This window comes from Macaca nemestrina, chromosome 20, assembly GCF_043159975.1.
Source record: "Macaca nemestrina isolate mMacNem1 chromosome 20, mMacNem.hap1, whole genome shotgun sequence".
Taxonomy (NCBI): domain Eukaryota; kingdom Metazoa; phylum Chordata; class Mammalia; order Primates; family Cercopithecidae; genus Macaca; species Macaca nemestrina.
Window position 1 is genome coordinate 13,493,815 of NC_092144.1, and position 19,767 is coordinate 13,513,581.

The window sequence follows — 19,767 nt, forward strand, 5'->3', positions numbered from 1 at the left end:
GCCTTCTTCCCAGTGAGAGCCTTGAAGATGTAATCACAGAGAGAGAGAGAGAGAGAGAGAGAGAGAGAGAGAGAGAGAGAGAGAGAAGCATCGGCTCACCAAGGCCTGTCCTCGTCCCAGGGGCCACAGCAGGATGGCCCCTACCAACCTGGCCCAGCCGACTTGTTGGAGGTGAGGGGATGGTCCAGGGGCCTCTTGGTGGCGCTGGGGTGTGTGTTACCACTGAGTCTTCCACTGGCCTGCTTCAGCTGAGGTCTGGGCGGGGCGGGGGGCTGTGATTCTTTACTGAGTGATCAGGAGGGCTTTCAACATGTTATCTGCCCTCCCAGCAGGGTTTGGGAGCCGAGGCCCCTCCCCGGCGCCAGCGGCACCTACCTTGGGTGGCCGAGGTGACCAGGACGGCGGTGACACACAGATTCCAGAGCACTGCGGCCAGGCGGGCCATGGTGGCAGCCGGGTGCGTGTCCGGGACTCTCAGTGGCCTGTGCGGGTGGCTTCGCCCCGCATCACCTGGCGGGCACCACGGCCTGGACCACCAGCCTGGGGGAGGACAGGGAGAGTGAGGTGGGGATAGGGCCTCCGGGCTGCTCCCCTCTCCTCCTGCTGGTGGCTAAGTGGCTCTGAGAGCCTGAGGTCCAGCATGTCCCTCGAGCCAGCCCTATCTGGAGGGCCCCCTCCAGGGCCTGCAGCTCACACCACAGCCCCCACCCCTACACGCAACAGGCAGACCCACCCATCTGGGCACCTCTGGGCAAACAGACTGCCAACTCTTCCCCGCCGGAACCTCCTGGGACAGCTCCTCCGGAAGCCTCTTCCCCATGCCCCTGTCCTGACCCTGCCCACTCACCTCCCCGACCCGCATCCTCACTGTGAGAAAGGAGGTGATGAGCGTCCTCCTGAGTGAGGGACCCAGGCGTGCAGCCCAACCTGCAGCCTCCGTCTTGGGCAGGAATCCAAGCCCCCGCCCCCAGCCCCCTGCTTCCTGTCTCTCAAGCTCTGGTGGCTAATTAGAATCTAGCTGGCGCCACAGATCGGGAACCAGGGACGCCCGAGTCCCCTCTTTCCTCTCTGGGAGACCTTCAGGGTAAGCTGGAGACAGGCAGGCGGGATGGGAGGGGGGCACCGCCTCCCCCTCTGGTGGGAGGGCAGGGGGGATGCGGGAGGGGTGAGAATTGTGTGCCGTCCCTTGCCATCCTCCCCACCTGCTCTGTCACCAGGCATAGCGGCTCAGTTCTTTTACTTTTTTTATTTTAGAAACCGGGTCTCACTCTGTTGCCCAGGCTGGAGTGCAATGATACAATCATAGCTCACTGCGGCCTCGACCTCCCAGACTCAAGCGATCCTCCCATCTCAGCCTCCCGAGTAGCTGAGATCGCAGGCTTGCACCTCTACCACCAGCTAATTTTTAAATTTGTTGCAGAGAGGAGGTCCTGCTGTGTTGCCCAGACTGATCTCAAACTCCTGGGCTAAAGGATCTTCCTGCCTGGGCCCCCCAAAACTTTGGGATTAAAGGAGTGAACCACTGTGCCCAGTCCAGGGCTTGGTTCCAACCAGTTTCTTCCTGCCTTAAGGCTGCTCCTTCTCACCTCTCCCTGCCTCAGTCTCCCCAGATCCTCTCAAGTTTGCATGCTCAAATATCTGTCCTCAGCTCTTTATCGACACCCTGGTTCTCCAGGTGTGGCCCCAGCATACTGGAATCAGCCTTGCCAGGAACTTGGTAGAAACGCATTGTCTCTTTCTTTTTTTTTTTTTTTTTTTTTTGAGACAGTCTCGCTCTGTCGCCCAGGCTGGAGTACAGTGGCACGATCTCGGCTCACTGCAAGCTCTGCCTCCTGGGTTCATGCCGTTCTCCTGCCTCAGCCTCCCGAGTAGCTGGGACTACAGGTGCCCGCCGCCGTGGCCAGCTAACTTTTTTTTTGTATTTTTAGTAGAGACGGGGTTTCACTGTGGTCTCGATCTTCCGACCTTGTGATCCGTCCGTCTCGGCCTCCCAAAGTGCTGGGATTACAGGCGTGAGCCACCGCGCCCAGCCTCTCTTTCTTTTATTAAGAGACAGGGTCCTGCTCTGTTGCCCAGGCTGGAGAACAGTGGCACAATGACAGCTCACTGCAACCTCCAGATCCTGGGTTCAAGTGATACTCCCACTTCAGCCTTTCCAGTAGCTGGGACCACAGGCTCTCGCCAACACGCCCAGCTAATTTTTAATTTTTTTATAGAGACAGGATCTCGCTATATTGCCCAAGCTGGTGTCGAACTCCTGGCCTCACCTCCTGCTGGCCGGGTGCAGTCTCAAAAAAAAAAAAAAAAAAAGATCCTCCCGCCTCAGTCTCCCAAAGTGCTGGTATTACAGGCGTGAGCCACTGTGCTGGCCAGAAATACACATTCTCTGAGGTAGGCCCTCCAGCGTGGGAACCCCTGCTCTGTCACATCCAGCTATCATCGCAGCCTGTCCCATCTCAGGCTGTCCTGGGCTCTCAGTACTATCACTGAGGCAGCACTTTCAAACCTCTTGTGTCCAGCCTGGAATCTCTCCTCCAAGCCCCCACTACTATTTCCCTGCTAAAAATCGAAACCCTTGCAATTGGCCCAGTTAGCTCCCTGACCCTATTTCTGCTCCAGTCACTCTTGCCATTCCTGCACCACAGCAGGCCCTGCCCCAGGGCCTTTGCACCTGTCGCTTCTGCCAACCCACTGTCCACATGGCCAGCTCCTTCAGGCCTCTGCTCGATAGAACTATTCACCTGGTGTATAGAATGTCCTTTTCATGGGGCAGGGATCATTGAACTGTTTTGCTCATGGTAGCCGTATCCCCAACTTTTATTTACTTTTATTTTTTTAGAGATAGGATCCTGCTCTGTCACTCAGGCTGGAGTGCAGTGGTGAAATCATGCTTCACTGCAGCCTTCACCACCCAGGCTCAAGCGATCCTCCTGCCTCGGCCTCCCTAGTAGCTGAGACCACAGGTATACACCATCACGTCCGGCTAATTTATTTTATTTTGTAAAGATGAGGTCTTGCTATGTTGCCCAGGCTGAACATGAACTTCTGGCCTCCAGAGATCCTTCTGCCTCAACATCCCAAAGTGCTGGGATTACTGTGTGAGGCCACCCCCCACAGCTGACTTCATATCCTCAACTTTTTTTTTTTTTTTTTTTTTTTTTTTTTTTGAGACGGAGTCTCGCTCTGTCACCCAGGCTGGAGTGCAGTGGCCGGATCTCAGCTCACTGCAAGCTCCGCCTCCCGGGTTCACGCCATTCTCCTGCCTCAGCCTCCCGAGTAGCTGGGACTACAGGCGCCTGCCACCTCGCCCGGCTAAGTTTTTTGTATTTTTAGTAGAGACGGGGTTTCACTGTGTTAGCCAGGATGGTCTCGATCTCCTGACCTCATGATCCGCCCGTCTCGGCCTCCCAAAGTGCTGGGATTACAGGCTTGAGCCACCGCGCCCGGCCTTTATCCTCAACTTTTAGAATAGGCCCGGCACGCGGCAATGAATTATTTGTTGAATTAATCTCAGATCCTAAAGCTAGGACTCTGCCTTGATTTCTCACCTTCCCTGTCATCCCCCTCACAGAAGCCATCCGCAAATCCTGTGGGCTCTGCCTCTAAAGTATCTCGCCGACCTGCCCGCTTCTGGCTCCAAGCACAGCACCCAGGTCCATGCCGCCAGCCTATCCTGTACGTTGTCCCGGCCTCCTTGCCCGCCTCCCAATCCGCCCTCCACTCAGAGCTAAGGGACCACGTAATGACGCTGATCCCAACATTAACCAGTCTCTGCTGGGGTCTCAGTTCCTCACCAGAGCCCAGAGGCTGTGGGTGAACTGGTACCACCAAGCTCTCCAAGCCCCATTCTGTCCTCCCTCCTGTTCCTGAAACATTCCAGTTCCAGCCCCCAAGCAGGATCCCTGCACGTCGGCTGCAGCTGCTCATTGTTCGGGGCTCAGCAGCAAGGTCACCCCAGCAGAGTGACCTACCCTGGCCCCCTGCAAACGAAACAGCCCTCGCCTGCTGCCCTCGGCCGCCATCCTTTTCCGTGTTTTTAATTCACAGCTCTCAAGTGAGCACCTGAAATTACCTTTTTATATCAACACAAGCTTCTTGAGAGAGGCCCTTACAAATGAGCACACGGCCGGGTGCGGCGACTCACGCCTATAATCCCAGCACTTTGGGAAGCCGAAGAGGGCGGATCAACAGAGGTCGGGAGTTCAACACCAGCCTGGCCAACATGGTGAAACCCCGTCTCTACTAAAAATGCCAAAAAATTAGCCGGGCATGGTGGCGGGTGCCTGTAATCCCAGCTACTCGGGAGGCTGAGACACGAGAATTGGTTGAACCCAAGAGGTAGAGGTTGCAGTGAGCCAAGATCACGACATTGCACTCCAGCCTGGGCGACAGAGCCAGACTGTCTCAAAAAGAAATAAATAAGCCAAGCGCAGTGGCTCACACCTATAATCCCAGCACTTTGGGAGGCCGAGGCGGGCGGATCACAAGGTCAGGAGATCGAGACCATCCTGGCTAACACGGTAAAACCCCATCTCTACTAAAAATACAAAAAAATTAGCCAGGCGTGGCGGCAGGCGCCTGTAGTCCCAGCTACTCAGGAGGCTGAGGCAGGAGAATGGCGTGAACCCCGGAGGTGGAGCTTGCAATGAGCCGAGATCGTGCCACTGCACTCCAGCCTGAGTGACAGAGCGAGACTCTGTCTCAAAAAATAATAATAATAAATAAATAAATAAATAAATAAAATAAAATAAACAGCACAGACCCTCAAAAAATAAAGATCCCCATAGGGGAGGACACCTGCCTCCAGACCTCAGTCTCCTCACATGGGAAATGGGAAGATAATATCTGCTAGACAGCTCTGAACACCCCCTCTCCAGCCTTGCAGCTCTCTGCCCGCTTCCCCTCTCATGCCCACTCCTGATGCCAGCTCCCTCTCCACTGCCCCAGCTTCTTCAGTGAATCCCCCCCAGTCACCTCCAGCCCCCATCTGCATCTCCCCCCACATCCCTGGCAAGACACGGCTGGTGTCACTTTCAGATCATTTTACAGCATGTTACCCCCCGAGCCGCCACCAGCCCCCATCCGCTGACTAGACACGGCTGGTGTCACTTTCAGATCATTTTACAGCGTGTTACCCCCCCAGCCGCCACCAGCCCCCATCCGCATCTCCCCCCACATCCCTGACTAGACATGGCCGGTGTCACTTTCAGATCGTTTTCCAGCACGTTACCTTGGGGATGGGGAGTGGCTTTCTCATTTCAACTTCCTCATTCCCCCCCCCCCAACTTCCCAGAACCACAGAAAGGTTCAGGGGAGCCCCAAGCTGAGGAGTACTTCCCTCTCTGGGTCTCCAAGTGCTTTCTTTCACACTGCAACAGGTATCCTAGCAAGAGGAGCTACTGAGGGGAAGTAAAAATGGCTGGCTTGGTGTGGTGACTCATGCCTGTGATCCCAGTGGTTTGGGAGGCTAAGGTGGGTGGATCACTTGAGCCCAGGAGTTCAAGGCTGCAGTGAGCTATGATGGTGCCACTACACTCCAGCCTGGGCAGCATGTCTCTAGAATTTTCTTTTTTTTTTTTTTGAGACGGAGTCTTGCTCTGTTACCAGGCTAGAGTGCAGTGGTGCGATCTCGGCTCACTGCAACCTCCGCCTCCTGAGTTCAAGCGATCCTCCTGCCTCAGCCTCCCGAGTAGCTGGGACTACAGGCGTGCACCACCACGCCCAGCTATTTTTTTGTATTTTTAGTAGAGACGGGGTTTCACCATGTTGGCCAGGATGGTCTCGATCTCTTGACCTCGTGATCGGCCTGCCTCAGCCTCCCAAAGTGCCGGGATTACAGGCATGAGCCACAGTGCCTGGCCAAATTTTTTTTTTTTAATTTGGTGTGGTGGCACCTAGCTACTGGGGCGGCTGAGGCAAGAGGATCACTTGAGCCCAGGAGTTTGCAAGGCCGCATTAAGCTATGATCCTGCCACTGCATTCCAGTCTGGGCAACAGAGCAAGACCCTCCAATAAAACAAAACAAAAAAAATGGCGGGGAATCCAGCCGATGTGTGGGCAGCCAATCCACATGGGTCTAGATCCCAATTTTGCCGTGTACGTGCCTGGTGTGACCTTGAGCTGGTCTCTTCACCTCCCTGGCCCTGGTTCCCTCTGTGCTGCTATTCTGCAGGGTGCTGGTAAGGAGAGCGGTGCATGTACACGCTGGGCCCACATAGGCCCCATCAGAGGGTGCCATGCACAGCCTGGTGCCAGTCAGGGCACAAAGACACCCACGGAAGAGGCAGTCCCTCTCTTCCTCCCAGGCTGCACCCTAGAATGCTGAGACTCCAGAGTGGAGCCCCCCCGAGCCATTATACTTCCGCCGGGAACTCTAAGGCATCTTCAGCCCAACGAGACCAAAACAAGCCCCTACGTCAGTGCACGGTGCCACCATCCTCCCAGGCCCTCCAGCCAGAACCCCAGGAGCTGAAACCCTTGACTCCTCTTTCTCTCACCCCTAAATCCAGTTCCAGAGTAAGTCTTGGGGCTGTGTATACTTCCAGAACACCCCAGTGTTGGTCCACACATGTGTCTTCAGCATCTGCCCCTCTAGTCCTGGGCCTTGGCCACTCCCCAAGTGCCCTCTGGCCCCTTTGCCTCCTGCGTCCAGGCTCTCTTGGCTGCCAGAGGCAACCCCCGCCCCCCGCCATTTTTTCTTTTTCTTTTTTTTTTGAGATAGAGTCTCACTCTGTCACCCAGGCTGGAGTGCAGTGGTGCAATCTCGTCTCACTGCAATTTCCACCTCCCAGGTTCAAGCAATTCTCCTGCCTCAGCCTCCTGAGTAGCTGGGATTACAGGCACCCACCATCACGCCCAGCTAATTGTTATAATTTTTTTTTGTTTTTTAGTAAAGACTTTTTTTTTTTTGAGATGGAGTCTCGCTCTGTTGCCCAGGCTGGAGTGCAGTGGCGTGATCTCAGCTCACTGCAAGCTCCACCTCCCGGGTTCACGCTATTCTCCTGCCTCAGCCTCCTGCGTAGCTGGGACTACAGGAGCCCACCACCACCCGGCTAATTTTTTGTATTTTTTTTTTTTTTTAAGTAGAGATGGGGTTTCACTGTATTAGCCAGGATGGTCTTGATCTCCTGACCTCATGATCCACCCATCTCAGCCTCCCAAAGTGCTGGGATTATAGGCATGAGCCACCCCGCCCAGCCAAGATGAGGTTTCATCATGTTGGCCAAGCTGGTCTTGAACGCCTGATATCCACCTGCCTCAGCCTCCCAAAGTGCTGGGGTTATAGGTGTTAGCCACCATACCTAGCCTAGAGGCCAGTATTTTTTTTTTTTAATTATGGTATAATTTTAAACACATGAACTACTTATTTATGCTTTTGAGACAGGGTCTCTCTCTGTTGCCCAGGCTGAAGTGCAGTGGCATGATGTCAGCACACTGCAGCTTTTTTTTTTTTTTTTTTTTTTTTTTTTTTTTGAGACGGAGTCTTGCTCTGTCACCCAGGCTGGAGTGCTGTGGCCGGATCTCAGCTCACTGCAAGCTCCGCCTCCCGGGTTCCCACCATTCTCCTGCCTCAGCCTCCCGAGTAGCTGGGACTAGAGGCGCCCGCCACCTCGCCCGGCTAGTTTTTTGTATTTTTTTTTAGTAGAGACGGGGTTTCACCGTGTTCGCCAGGATGGTCTCGATCTCCTGACCTCGTGATCCGCCCGTCTCGGCCTTCCAAAGTGCTGGGATTACAGGCTTGAGCCACCGCGCCCGGCCCACACTGCAGCTTTGAACTACCAGGCTCAAGTATCCCCCCCACCTCAGCCTCCCGAGTACCTAGGATTACAGGCACGTGCCACGATGCCCAGCCAGTCTTGCTATGTTGCCCAGGCTGGCACTTAAACCACTTCTTAGTGTACAATTCAGGGGCAGTAACTGAATTCTCAAATGCTGTTCAACAACCATCACCACTATCTATTTCCAAAACTTTTTTTTTTTTTTTAAACAGAGTTTCACTCTTGTCACCCAGCTGGAGTGCAAGGGTGCAATCCCAGCTCACTGCAACCTCCGCCTCCCAGGTTCAAGCAATTCTCCTGTCTCAGCCTCCCGAATAGCTGGGATTATAGGCGCCCACCACCACGAGTAGACACGGGGTTTCACCATGTTGGCCAGACTAGTCTGGAACTCCTGACCTCAAGTGATCCACCCGCCTCGGCCTCCCAACATGTTGGGATTACAGGCATGAGCCACCGTGCCTGGCCTCCAAAACATTTTATCACCCCAAATAAAAACTCCTTACCCACTAAACAGTAACACCCTCTCCCCTCGTCACCCAGCCCTGGTACCTTATAATCTACTTTCTGTCTCCATGGATTTACCTATTCTAGACATGTCATACAAATGGAATCACACACTATGTGGCCTTTTTTTTTTTTTCCCCCTAGTTAGATGGGAGTCTCACTCTGTTGCCCAGGCTGGAGTGCAGTGGCACAATCTCGGCTCACTGGAACCTCTACCTCCCAGGGTCAAGTGATCCTCCTGTCTCAGCCTCCTGAGTAGCTAGGACTATAGTCACATGACCCCACTAAATTAACTCCTGGCTAATTTTTGTATTTTTTGTAGAGGCAGGATTTCGTCCTGTTGCCCAGGCTGGCCTCAAACTCCCGGACTCAAGTGATCTGCCCATCTTGGCCTCGTAAAGTGCTGAGATTATGGGTGTGAGCTACTGTTCCCGGCCTTATTTTGTGTCCAGCTTCTCTCACTCAGCACCAAGTTTCCAAGGCTCACCTACGTCATAGCCTGGATTCAAGCTTCATTCTGTTTTACGGCTGCGTAATATTCCACTGCGTGGCTGGCCCACGTTTGCTTTATCCATTCGTCGGTAATGGACATGTGGGCTGCACAGAAGGGTCCTTTTTATTTTTGCCCTAGCTTTACTGTGAGGCATCACTGACAAGTAGAAATTACATATATTTAAGGTTATATGATATTTTGATATCCGTATGTGTTGTGAAATTACAACCAAGCTAACTAACAACATATCCAACACCTCACCTAGATACCTTTCTGGTATGTGTGGTGAGAACACTTGAGTCTAATTCCTCAGCAAGTTTCAAGAAAACAATATGCTATAACAACAGTAATTTTTATTAATAACAATAATTTAATAATAATAATAATTATTATTTTTAGATGGAATCTCACTCTGTCACCCAGGCTGGAGTGCAGTGGCGCAATCTTGGCTCACTGCAACTTCTCCCTCCCAGGTTCAAGCAATTCCCATGCCTCAGCCTCCCAAGTGGCTGGGGCTACAGGTGGGCACCACTGTGCCTGGTTAATTTTTGTATTTTTAGTAGAGATGGGGTCTCATGTTGCTCAGGCTGGTCTCAAACTCTTGAGCTCAAGCAATCTGCCTGCCTCGGCCTCCCAAAGTGCTGCAATTATAGGTGTGAGCTACCACACCTGGCCTTTTTTTTTTTTTTTTTTTTTTTTTGAGACGGAGTCTCGCTCTGTCACCCAGGCTGGAGTGCAGTGGCGCATCTCAGCTCACTGCAAGCTCCACCCCCCGGGTTCACACCATTCTCCTGCCTCAGCCTCCCGAGTAGCTGGGACTACAGGCGCCCGCCACCACGCCCGGATAATTTTTTTTTGTATTTTTAGTAGAGACGGGGTTTCACCGTGTTAGCCAGGATGGTCTCGATCTCCTGGCCTCGTGATCTGCCCGCCTCGGCCTCCCAAAGTGCTGGGATTACAGGCGTGAGTCACCGCGCCCAGCCCTGCTATTATTAATTATAGTCACCATGCTGTACCTTAGGTCTCTGGAACTTTTTTTTTAGAGATGGGATCTTGCTGTGTTGCCGAGGCTGGAGTGCAGTGGCACCATGACAGCTCACTGCAACCTCAAACTCCTGGGCTCAAGAGATCCTCCTACCTCAGCCTTCCGTGTAGCTGGGATTACAGGTGTGTGCCACCATGCTTGGTTAATTTTAAATTTTTTTGTGGAGACAGGTCTTGCTATGTTGTTCAGGCTGGCCTTGCACTCCTGGCGTCAAGCGATGCTCCCGCCTTGGTCTCCCAAAGTGCTGGGATTACAGGCACAAGCCATCCTGCCTGGTTAAAACGTGTTTATCTGAAAGCTGAAAGCTTGTACTCTTTTTTTTTTTTTTGAGACGGGGTCTCGCTCTGTCCCCCAGGCTGGAGTGCAGTGGAGCATCTCGGCTCACTGCAAGCTCCGCCTCCCGGGTTTAGGCCATTCTCCTGCCTCAGCCTCCCGAGTAGCTGGGACTACAGGCGCCCACCACCTTGCCCGGCTAGTTTTTTTTTGTATTTTTTAGTAGAGACGGGGTTTCACCGTGTTAGCCAGGATGGTCTCGACCTCTTGGCCTCATGATCCGCCCGTCTCGGCCTCCCAAAGTGCTGGGATTACAGGCTTGAGCCGCCGCGTCCGGCCAAAATTTTGTACTCTTTGACCTACATCCCCCACCTTCCCCTGTGCCCTCATCCCCATAACCACTGCTCTACTCTGCTTCTATGAGTTCAATTCTTTTTTCGATTCCACAGATAAGTGAGATCACGCGCTATTTGTCTTTCTGTGTCTGGCTTATTTCACTTAGCATAATGTCCTCCAGGTTCATCCATTCCAGAGGGGTGTTTTAAAAGACAATCGTGGCCGGGTGCGGTGGCTCACGCCGGTGATCCCAGCACTTTGGGAGGCTGAGGAGGGCAGATCCCCTGAGGTCAGGAGTTCAAGACCAGCCTGGCCAACGTGGTGAAACCCCATCTCTATTAAAAATACAAAAATTAGCCGGGTGTGGTGGCAGGGACCTGTATTCTCAGCTACTCAGGAGGCTGAGGTAGGAGAATTGCTTGAACCTGGGAGGTGGAGGTCGCAGTGAGCCAAGATTGCGCCACCAACTTTAGCCTGGGCGACAGAGTGAGACTCCATCTTTAAAAAAAAAAAAAAAAAAACTAAAGACAATGTTGACTGGTGAGTCCTCTGCTTTAACCCCTCCGATGCCTCTGGCTCCCACCTTATCTCCCTCCAGCCATGCGGGTTCCCACCCTGCAGCCTCAGCCTCAGCCTCTGTCCCCATCTGTGTCCCTCAGACTCAGAGGTGTCCTCCCCAGAGACGCAGACATGGGCCTCCGCCACCCTGTATCACACACAGCGCCCTGTGGTCGCCACCTGCCTGTGCATCCCTCGCCATGCCGTGACCTCGTGTCTCTGTTTTCTTCTTGGTAAACCGGGGATACCTCAGAGGGCAGCTGTACAACAGGACAAATTCACACACGAGACACTCGGGGTGCTCCTGGCACACAGACAGGGTGAGGCATCCCTTGTCCCCATTGTCACCTTCTCTATTAGCTTGGGCTGCCATAACAAAGTACCACAGACTGTGCAGCAGCTTACACAGCAGAAATTTACTTCCTCCTCGTTCTGGAGGCCAGAACTCCAAGATCAAGGTGCCAGCAAATTCAGTTTCTGTGGAAATTCTCTTCCGCCTTCTCACTGTATCCTCACAGGGCCTCTTCTCTGGACATGCACAGAGGGAGACAGATCCCTGCTGTCTCTCTCTCTCTCTTTTTCTTCTGAGACAAGTTCTGGCTGTCTTGCTCAGGCTGGAGTGCAGTGGCACAATCCCAGCTCACTGCAGTCTCAACCTCCCAGGCTCATGCGATCCTCCCGCCTCAGCCTTCTGAGTAGCTGGGACTACAGGTGCATGCCCCTGTGCCCAACTACTTTTTTGATTCTTTTTGTAGCGATGGGGTCTCGCTATGTTGCCGAGGCTGGTCTTGAGCTTCTGGCCTCAAGTGATCCTCCTGCCTTGGCCTCCCAAAGTGCTGGGATTATAGGCATGAGCCACAAGCCCCAGCCTCTCTCTTCTTATTGGGATACCAGTCCTTTCAGAGTAGGGGGCCCCACCCTTAAGATCTCATTTAACCTTAATTACCTCCCTCAAGGGCCTACCTCCAAATACACTCACGCTGGGAGTGAGGGCTTCAACCTCTGCATTTGGGAGGAAGGTGAGAACATACAGTTTAGTCTATAACCTCATCCATCCCATCCCTGCTTCATACTTTTACTTGACCACTCCTAGATGGAATCTCACTCTGTCGCCCAGGCTGGAGTGCAGTGGCGCGATCTCGGCTCACTGCAACCTCCACCTCCCGAGTTCAAGCAATTCTCCTGCCTCAGCCTCCTGAGTAGCTAGGATTACGGTCACATACCATCAATCCTGGCTAATTTTTGTATTTTTAGTAGAGAGGAGGTTTTGCCATGTTGGTCAGGCTGGTCTTAAACTCCCAACCTCAGGTGATCCGCCTGCTTTGGTCTCCCAAAGTGCTAGGATTACAGACGTGAGCCACTGTGCCTGGCCTTTTGTTGTTGCTTTGAGATGGAGTCTTGCTCTGTCGCCCAGGCTGGAGTTCAGTGGAGCGATCTCAGCTCACTGCAACCTCCACCTCCTGGGTTCAAGTGATTCTCCTGCCTCAGCCTCCTGAGTAGCTGAGATTACAGTAACATAACACGACACCCGGCTAATTTTTGTATTTTTAGTAGAAACGGGATTTCGCCATGTTGGCCAGACTGCTCTCGAACTCCCAACCTCAGGTGATCCACCCGCCTCGGCCTCCCAAAGTGCTGGGATTACAGGCGTGAATCACCATACCCAGTCTTCTAGATTTCCTTTCTACTCCCAGGAGAATGGAAACTTCTGAGGCTGGAACTTGGTTTCCCTGACTCCTGTCTCCTGGCCCCCTGAACACACAGTGGGTCACCAAGCAAAAACTCACTGAAGGCCAGGAGCAGTGGCTCATGCCTGTAATCCCAGCACTTTCGGAGGCCGAGGTGGATGGATCACGAGGTCAGGAGATCGAGACCATCCTGGCTAACAAGGTGAAACCCCATCTCTACTAAAAACGCAAAAATTAGCCGGGCGTGGTGGCGGGTACCTGCAGTCCCAGCTACTCGGGAAGCTGAGGCAGGAGAATGGCGTGTGAACTCAGGAGGCGGAGCTTGCGGTGAGCCAAGATTGTACCACTGCACTCCAGCCTGGGCGACAGAGCGAGACTCCGTCTCAAAAAAAAAAAAAAAAAAAAAAAAGTACTGAAGACAGGGGAGTGACTAAGGACGGCAGTGAGGATAGCTGGAGATGGGGTGTCTGCCCTGTGACCTGGGGGGCCATGCCTGACCCCCACAGGCAGGGGGCCATTGCTTTAGGGGTACAGACAGAGTTCCGCAGGAACATGACCCCCTCTCCCCAGAGTGGCTCCCCTAGGAAGCTCCAGGCACCCCAAGGGACCAGCCTAAGCTTGGCAGATGGTGGGTATCCCCTGGGAGACCCAGGCCTGACCATCCCTGAGGCCTCTGGAGGGGGAGGTGTTATGGATTGAATTACGGCCGCCCCCCCGCACCCCCTCTGCCAAAAAAAAAAGAATGCCAGGCTAGGCACAGTACCCAGTGGCTCACACCCACAACCCCAGTACTTTGGGAGGCCAAGGTGGGAGGAACACTTGAGCCTTGGAGTTTGAGACAAGACTGAGCAACGGTGAGACCCCATCTCTACAAAAAACACAAAAATTAGCCGAGCACGGTGGCACGTGCCTATAAGTCCTAGCTACTGCGAAGGCTGAGGTGGGAGGGTCGCTTGAGCCCAGGAGGTTGAGGCTGCAGTGAGCTCTGACTGCACCATTGCACTCTAGCCTGGGCAAGAGAGTGGGACTCTGTGTCAAAAAAACAAACGATAGGTTGGAGTCCTAGGGTGCCAAAAAAACAAAAGATACGTTGAAGTCCTAACTCCTGATAACTCACATGTGACTGTGTTGGGAATATCTGGAGTCCTTACAGAGATAATCAAGTTAAAATGAGGTCATTAGTATGGGTCCTAATCCAACAACTGGCGCCCTTATATAAAGGGGAAACCTGGACACAGACATGCACAGAAGACCACGTGACCATGAAGGCAGAGACCAGAATGATGCTTCTAGAAGCCAGGGAAGATTGCCAGTTAATGACCAAAAGAAGTCAGGAGACAGGCCTGCAACGGATTCTCCCTGAAGGCTCCCAGAAGGAACCAAGCCTGACGACACCTTGATCTTGGACTTCCAACCTCCAGAGCTGGGAGGCGACACAATTCTGTTGCTGGCTGCGGTGGCTCACACCTGTAATCCCAGCACTTTGGGAGGCCAAGGCGGGAGAACTGCTTGAGCCCAAGAGTTTGAGACCAGCCTGGGCAACACAGTGAGACCCCAGCTCTATAAACAAATACAAAAAAGTAGCTGGGCGTGATGGGATGCACCTGTAGTCCCAGCTGCTCAGGAGGCTGAAGTGGGAGGATCACTTGAGCCCGGGAGGTTGAGACTGCAGTGACCTGTGATTGCACCACCATACCTCAGCCTGGGCAATAGAGCAAGACCCCATCTCTGAGACATAAATAAATCAATCAATAAAGTCTCTGTTGCTAAAGCCGTCCCGTCTGTGGTAATTTGTTGTGGGAACCTAGGAAATTCATATATGGAGTCAGGACACACAGGGAGTGAGGAGGGAGGCAGAGATGGGGCCAGGGGTCTGAGCTGCAGAACTTTAGAGAAACCATTTACAGGAAACAGCAAACGACAGGGTGGGCGTCTAGCTGGGCTCTCCAGCAAGGAACCACCTGAGATGCCAGGAACAGTGGCGGACACCTCCATGTCCCAGCCCGAGCACCTTCCATGTGTAGCTCACGTAATCCTAATAACCATTTAGGAAGGGGAGAGGCTTGTACCCACATTTTACAGAGGAGGAAAGTGAGGTCCTGTCACTGAAGAGACATACCCAGGAACACTCAGCTGGTAAGGGGGCTTGAACCCAGGGAGGGCTGGCTCCCCAGGTTGGGCTTGGTGAGCTGTGGGGGGATCCTGGGGCGCCAGAAGAGCCCCCACTCCTAGGCCCACACTGCATTTGAGTGACTATGCATCCTCAGAGCTGGTCATGCCTAGAGGTTCTGCACTTGTGAGGCCAGGTGAGCCCACACCTGTGTCTGTCCCCACCTTGCACCTGAGTGGTCTTTAGTCACCCTATGTGTCTTTCTTTTTTCTCTCCTTTTTTTTTTTTTTTTTTTTTTTTGAGACAACAGGGTCTTGCTCTGTTACCCAGGCTGGAGTGCAATGGTGCACTCTCAGCTCACTGCAGCCTCATCCTCCCAGGCTCAAGTGCTCCTCCCAGCTCAGCCTCCCAAGTAGCTGGGACTACAGGCACACAGAACCATGCCTGGCTAATTCTTATATTTTTTGTAGAGATGAGGTTTCACCATGTTGCCCAGGCTAGTCTTGAATTTCTGGGCTCAAGCGATCCTCCTGCTTCAGCCTCCCAAAGTGCTGGGACTGCAGGTGCACCCAGGAATCCATTGCACCCAGCCATAGGTGACCCTATTTCGCCCATGGGACACAGGGGGCTGCACACCTGCCTGTATGTTCGCGTCTAAGCCCTACGTCTGTCTCAAGTCAAGGGTCGGTGCGGCAGGGTGGGCCACTGAGGCCCAGACTCTGTCCTCGGGTGCCCTGGGATGGGGATGGGGAGAGCGACAGGAGGAGAAGCGGCTGCTGGAGGAGAGGGGGCGCCTCTAGCCTGCCCTAGCCTGCAGTTGCCATGGCAACCCTCTGCGCACTAGAGTGGGTGGGAGTCTGAGTGCCTTGGGTTGGGGGGGTGGGGAACCAAGGTGGGGATCTGGGATCTGGGCCCCCCTCATGGTCTCCTCCCTTCCTGGCAGCAGCCGGCCCCTCCACACACAGCCCTCTGGCTGCATGTCCTGCCTCCTGCCCATTCCCCAAACCCAGCTGCCCATGAGCCCGCCTCCTCCAGGAAGCCCTCAGGCATCCGGCAGGTCCCTAAGGAAGCTCCTGGATTTCAATCTGCTGTGTAGCTTCAGAGCAAGCACTTGGCCTCTCTGAACCTATTTCCCCATTGCTACTTAGGGACTAACAGGCCTACCTCACAGAGACAGAGCACGTGCCCAGAGAGGGCCTGGGTACATGGTCCTCAGGCAGGGCAAGGTTCTTGCAGCATCTTCAGCCCCCGCCCCATCCTCCAGCTCAGCAGATGGCAGCCCAGTCCCTCCAGGTGCTCAGGAACCAGACAGTCATCCTGGATCCCTCTCCCCTCATATCACATCCAGGCCCGTCAGGTCCTGTGGCTACTCCTTCAGGGTCCACTCACCTCTCACCACTCCTCAGCTTCTCTCTGGTTCAGCCCCATCATCTCCCAGCTGGACCCCACTTCCCTGCCTCGCTGTCTACACTTCATCTCCCCATCTGTCTGCCACCCCTGTCCCTACCTCTACCCCCAGGCCAGAAAGATCTTTGCAAAATGAAACTGTCTACAGTATGTTTCCCCCATGGCCACCAGGGGGCGCTTGTGAGATTCTAAGTCAGCCACTTCCCTCCTCTGCTCAGAACTCTCCGTGGCTCCCACCTCACTCGACCAAAAGCCAAAGTCCATCATACAAAGGCTCTGCACGGGGCCAGGTATGGCGGCGCACACCTGTAATCCCAGCACTTTGGGAGGCTGAGGCGGGCTGATTGCTTGAGCTCAGAAATTCCAGACCAGCTTGGGCAACATCGTGAAACCCTGTCTCTACCAAAAATACAAAAAGTTAGCTGGGCGTGGTGGCGCACGCCTGTGGTCCCAGCTCCTTGGGAGGCTTAGGTGGGAGAATCTCTTGAGCCCGGGAGGTGGAGGTTGCAGTGAGCTGAGATTATGCCACTGCACTCTAGCCTGGGCAACGGAACAACAACCCATCTCAAAAACAAAAAAACAAACAGGCCCTGTACAATGTGAAACACCAGGCACTGCTCTGTCTCAGGGCCTCTGCACGGGCTGTTTCTCTCTTCCCCAGATCCCCTCACAGCTCCTCCTGCATCTTCCTTTTCGTCTTTCCTCACACATCACTAGCTCGGCAAAGTACTGCTGGCCCCCGCACTCCTACACGTTGTCCTGGCTTGATTTCTCCATGATCCCCATCACCAACACGCCATGCATTTTATTTGCTTATGAACTCTCCGCCACTAGATGCTGGCTCTGCAGGGTGTGGTTTGCGTACTACGCTCAGCACAGCGCATGGCACAAGCAAGAAGCTGACATACAATTGTTCAATGAAGAACCTTTCGAAGGTCACCCTGGAGCTGGGCGCGGTGGCTCATGCCTGTAATCCTAGCAATTTGGGAGACCAATGCAGAATTGCTTGTGGCCAGGAGTTCGAGACCAGCCTGGGCAACACAGTGAGATCCTGTCTCTACAACAATTTAAAAATTAGCCAGGCATGGTGGCACACGTCTGTGGTCCTAGCTACTGGGGGGGCTGAAGCGGCAGGGTCATTCAAGCCCAAAAAGTCAAGGCTGCAGTGACTACGATTATGCCACTGCACTCCAGCCTGGGTGACAAAACAAGACTCCGTCTCTAAATAAAATAAAATAAAGGTCACCCTGGCCACCAAGCAGCACTGGACTGCAAAGGGGTAGGGGTCGTTCAAAAAATTCCCTGCCCCTCCCCCAGACACCTTCTCCCTCGTCTCCCCATCTATCTGCCACCCCGTCCCATCTAATCTCTACCCTGAAGCCAGAATGATCTTTGCAAAATGAAAATCCAGTGACACCCCTCCCTGCCTACAACCCTCCATGGTTCCCCACTGCCTGTGATGCTCTAACATCTCAGGGCATCTCCGGGCATCTCAGGGCATCTCAGGCCCTGCTGTCCTGCCACCTTCCCATCACCTCTACTCAGCACCTGTCTCTCTCTCGCAAACACAGTTCCTTATTCTGCTCTCCCTCCAAAGGACTCTGCCTGGAGGACAGCGTTGGTATCCACTCTCCCAGCACACAGGGCCTCCGTGTTTTGCTCCCTTAACGGGACTTGGGCTCAGCTGTTAAATGTCTGTCTTCCCCACCATCGAGGGACTCTGAGGGGAAAGTACCACTGTGGGTTGGGCTGGCTCTTGTTGCGTGCCCAGCCCTGGGCAAGGAGTGGATGCTTGTTCATTTGTTTAATGAATGAAGGCTGGGCGCGGTAATCCCAGCACTTCGGGAGGCCGAGGTGGGCGGATCACGAGGTCAGGAGATCGAGACCATCCTGGCTAATACGGTGAAACCCCATCTCTACTAAAAATACAAAAAAATTAGCCGGGCGTGGTGGCGGGTGCCTGTAGTCCCAGCTACTCGGGAGGCTGAGGCAGGAGAATGGCGTGAACCCGGGAGGTGGAGCTTGCAGTGATCCGAGATTGTGCCACTGCACTGCAGCCTGGGCAACAGAGCAAGACACTGTCTCAAAAAAAAAAAAAAAAAAAAAAAAGAAACCCAAAAAGCAGGTCACCCATTCAGCAGATGTTTACCGAGTTCCCAACTGGTCACAAGTGCAATGGAAGAAGGTGTGCCTGAGAGTGGGTATATGTGTAGGTGCAACTGTAGACAGAGTGGCCAGGAAATGCCTCCCGTAAAAAGTGACATTTCAGCACAGGTCTTGAGGAGGTGAAAAGAGCATTCTGGGCAGAGGGAACAGCACGTGCAAAGGTCCTGGGGAAGGAACGTGCTGAGATGCGGCTGGGGCTCTGTAAACAAGGGGAAGAGTGGAAGCAGGTGAGGGTGGCTGGGGTCACAGAGGCCATGCAGGGCCTTGTGGACCTTAGGGAGGACTTTGGCTTTCTAGAGAGGTGTTGGGAATCCTGAACAAAGGAGGGATGGGATGTGGCTCCGGTGTTCACAGGCATCTTCTGGCCACAGAGGTGGAGATCAGACTGTGTGTGGGGAAGTTGAGAGGAGTGGAGGGTACTCCCTACCCCACCTCTCCCTTGCCTTTTGTCTACAGGGCTGTCTAAGCCAGAAACCTGAAGCTTCCACCAGAGCTGGTTGCCTCTTGGCCTCCCGTCTGGCCTCCTGTCCTCCGTTCCTGCCAACTGTGGCTCTATCCCATGTAGCAGCTAGAGGGAGCTCATGCTAAACATTCTCACCCTGCCATCTGGATCCTGACCCAACTCCCTTCTCCCTATCCCCACCCCGGTCACAGGCCCTGGCAGCCCCATGGACAAACCAAACACAGACTCACGGTCACAAGGCCAGCGAGCAGCCTCCAGCCTCTCTCCATGTGCAGTTGTGAAACATTTCTCCTTCCTCCTCTTTGAGCCACCACCTTCTCTCTGACCTCAGGGCAGCCCGTCTCTCACAGATGCTCCTTCCCCTCCACCATACCCATCCTCCCCCTCCAGGTTGCAGCTGGAAAGCCCCCTCCTCCGGGAAGCCTTCCCTGATTTGCACCTCTGCTGCGCTCACCATCATGGCAGGTCCGCATCACAGTAGCCTGTGGTCTGTTTCTACTCCAAAGTGTTCACTGTCCAGCCCCAAGCTTTGCACTCTTAGCTCAGCAGAGCAGAGCTGGAAAGAGTTCTAGAAACCAGGGCCCAAGGCCAGGTGCGGTGGCTCACGCCTGTAATCCCAGCACTTTGGGAGGCCGAGATGGGCGGATCATGAGGTCAGGAGATCGAGACCATCCTGGCTAACACGGTGAAACCCCATCTCTACTAAAAAACACAAAAAATTAGCCGGGCATGGTGGTGGGCTTCTGTAGTCCCAGCTACTCGGGAGGCTGAGGCAGGAGAATGGTGTGAACCCAGGAGGTGGAGCTTGCAGTGAGAGGATATCATGCCACTGTACTCCAGCCTGGGCGACAGAGCAAGACTCGGTCTCAAGAAAAAAACAAACAAACAAACAAAAAGAAGCTAGGGCCCGAGCAGAGGGCACAGAGGCGGGATCCCCCTGCTGCAT

At 53.9% G+C, this 19,767-nt stretch overlaps 1 protein-coding gene across 6 annotated transcripts in view; it reads right to left on the reverse strand.

Moving 5' to 3' along the window:
• The window catches only part of LOC105497846 (adhesion G protein-coupled receptor L1), a 63,663-nt gene that overhangs the window by 35,582 nt on the left and 8,314 nt on the right, over positions 1-19,767 (reverse strand). For all 6 annotated transcript variants that reach the window (XM_011769701.3, XM_011769786.3, XM_011769426.3 and 3 more), the window contains exon 2: positions 376-540. In XM_011769701.3, the coding sequence (XP_011768003.1) occupies positions 376-445 (70 nt within the window). In that variant the 5' untranslated portion in view covers positions 446-540. The remainder of the gene's footprint in view (positions 1-375; positions 541-19,767) is intronic.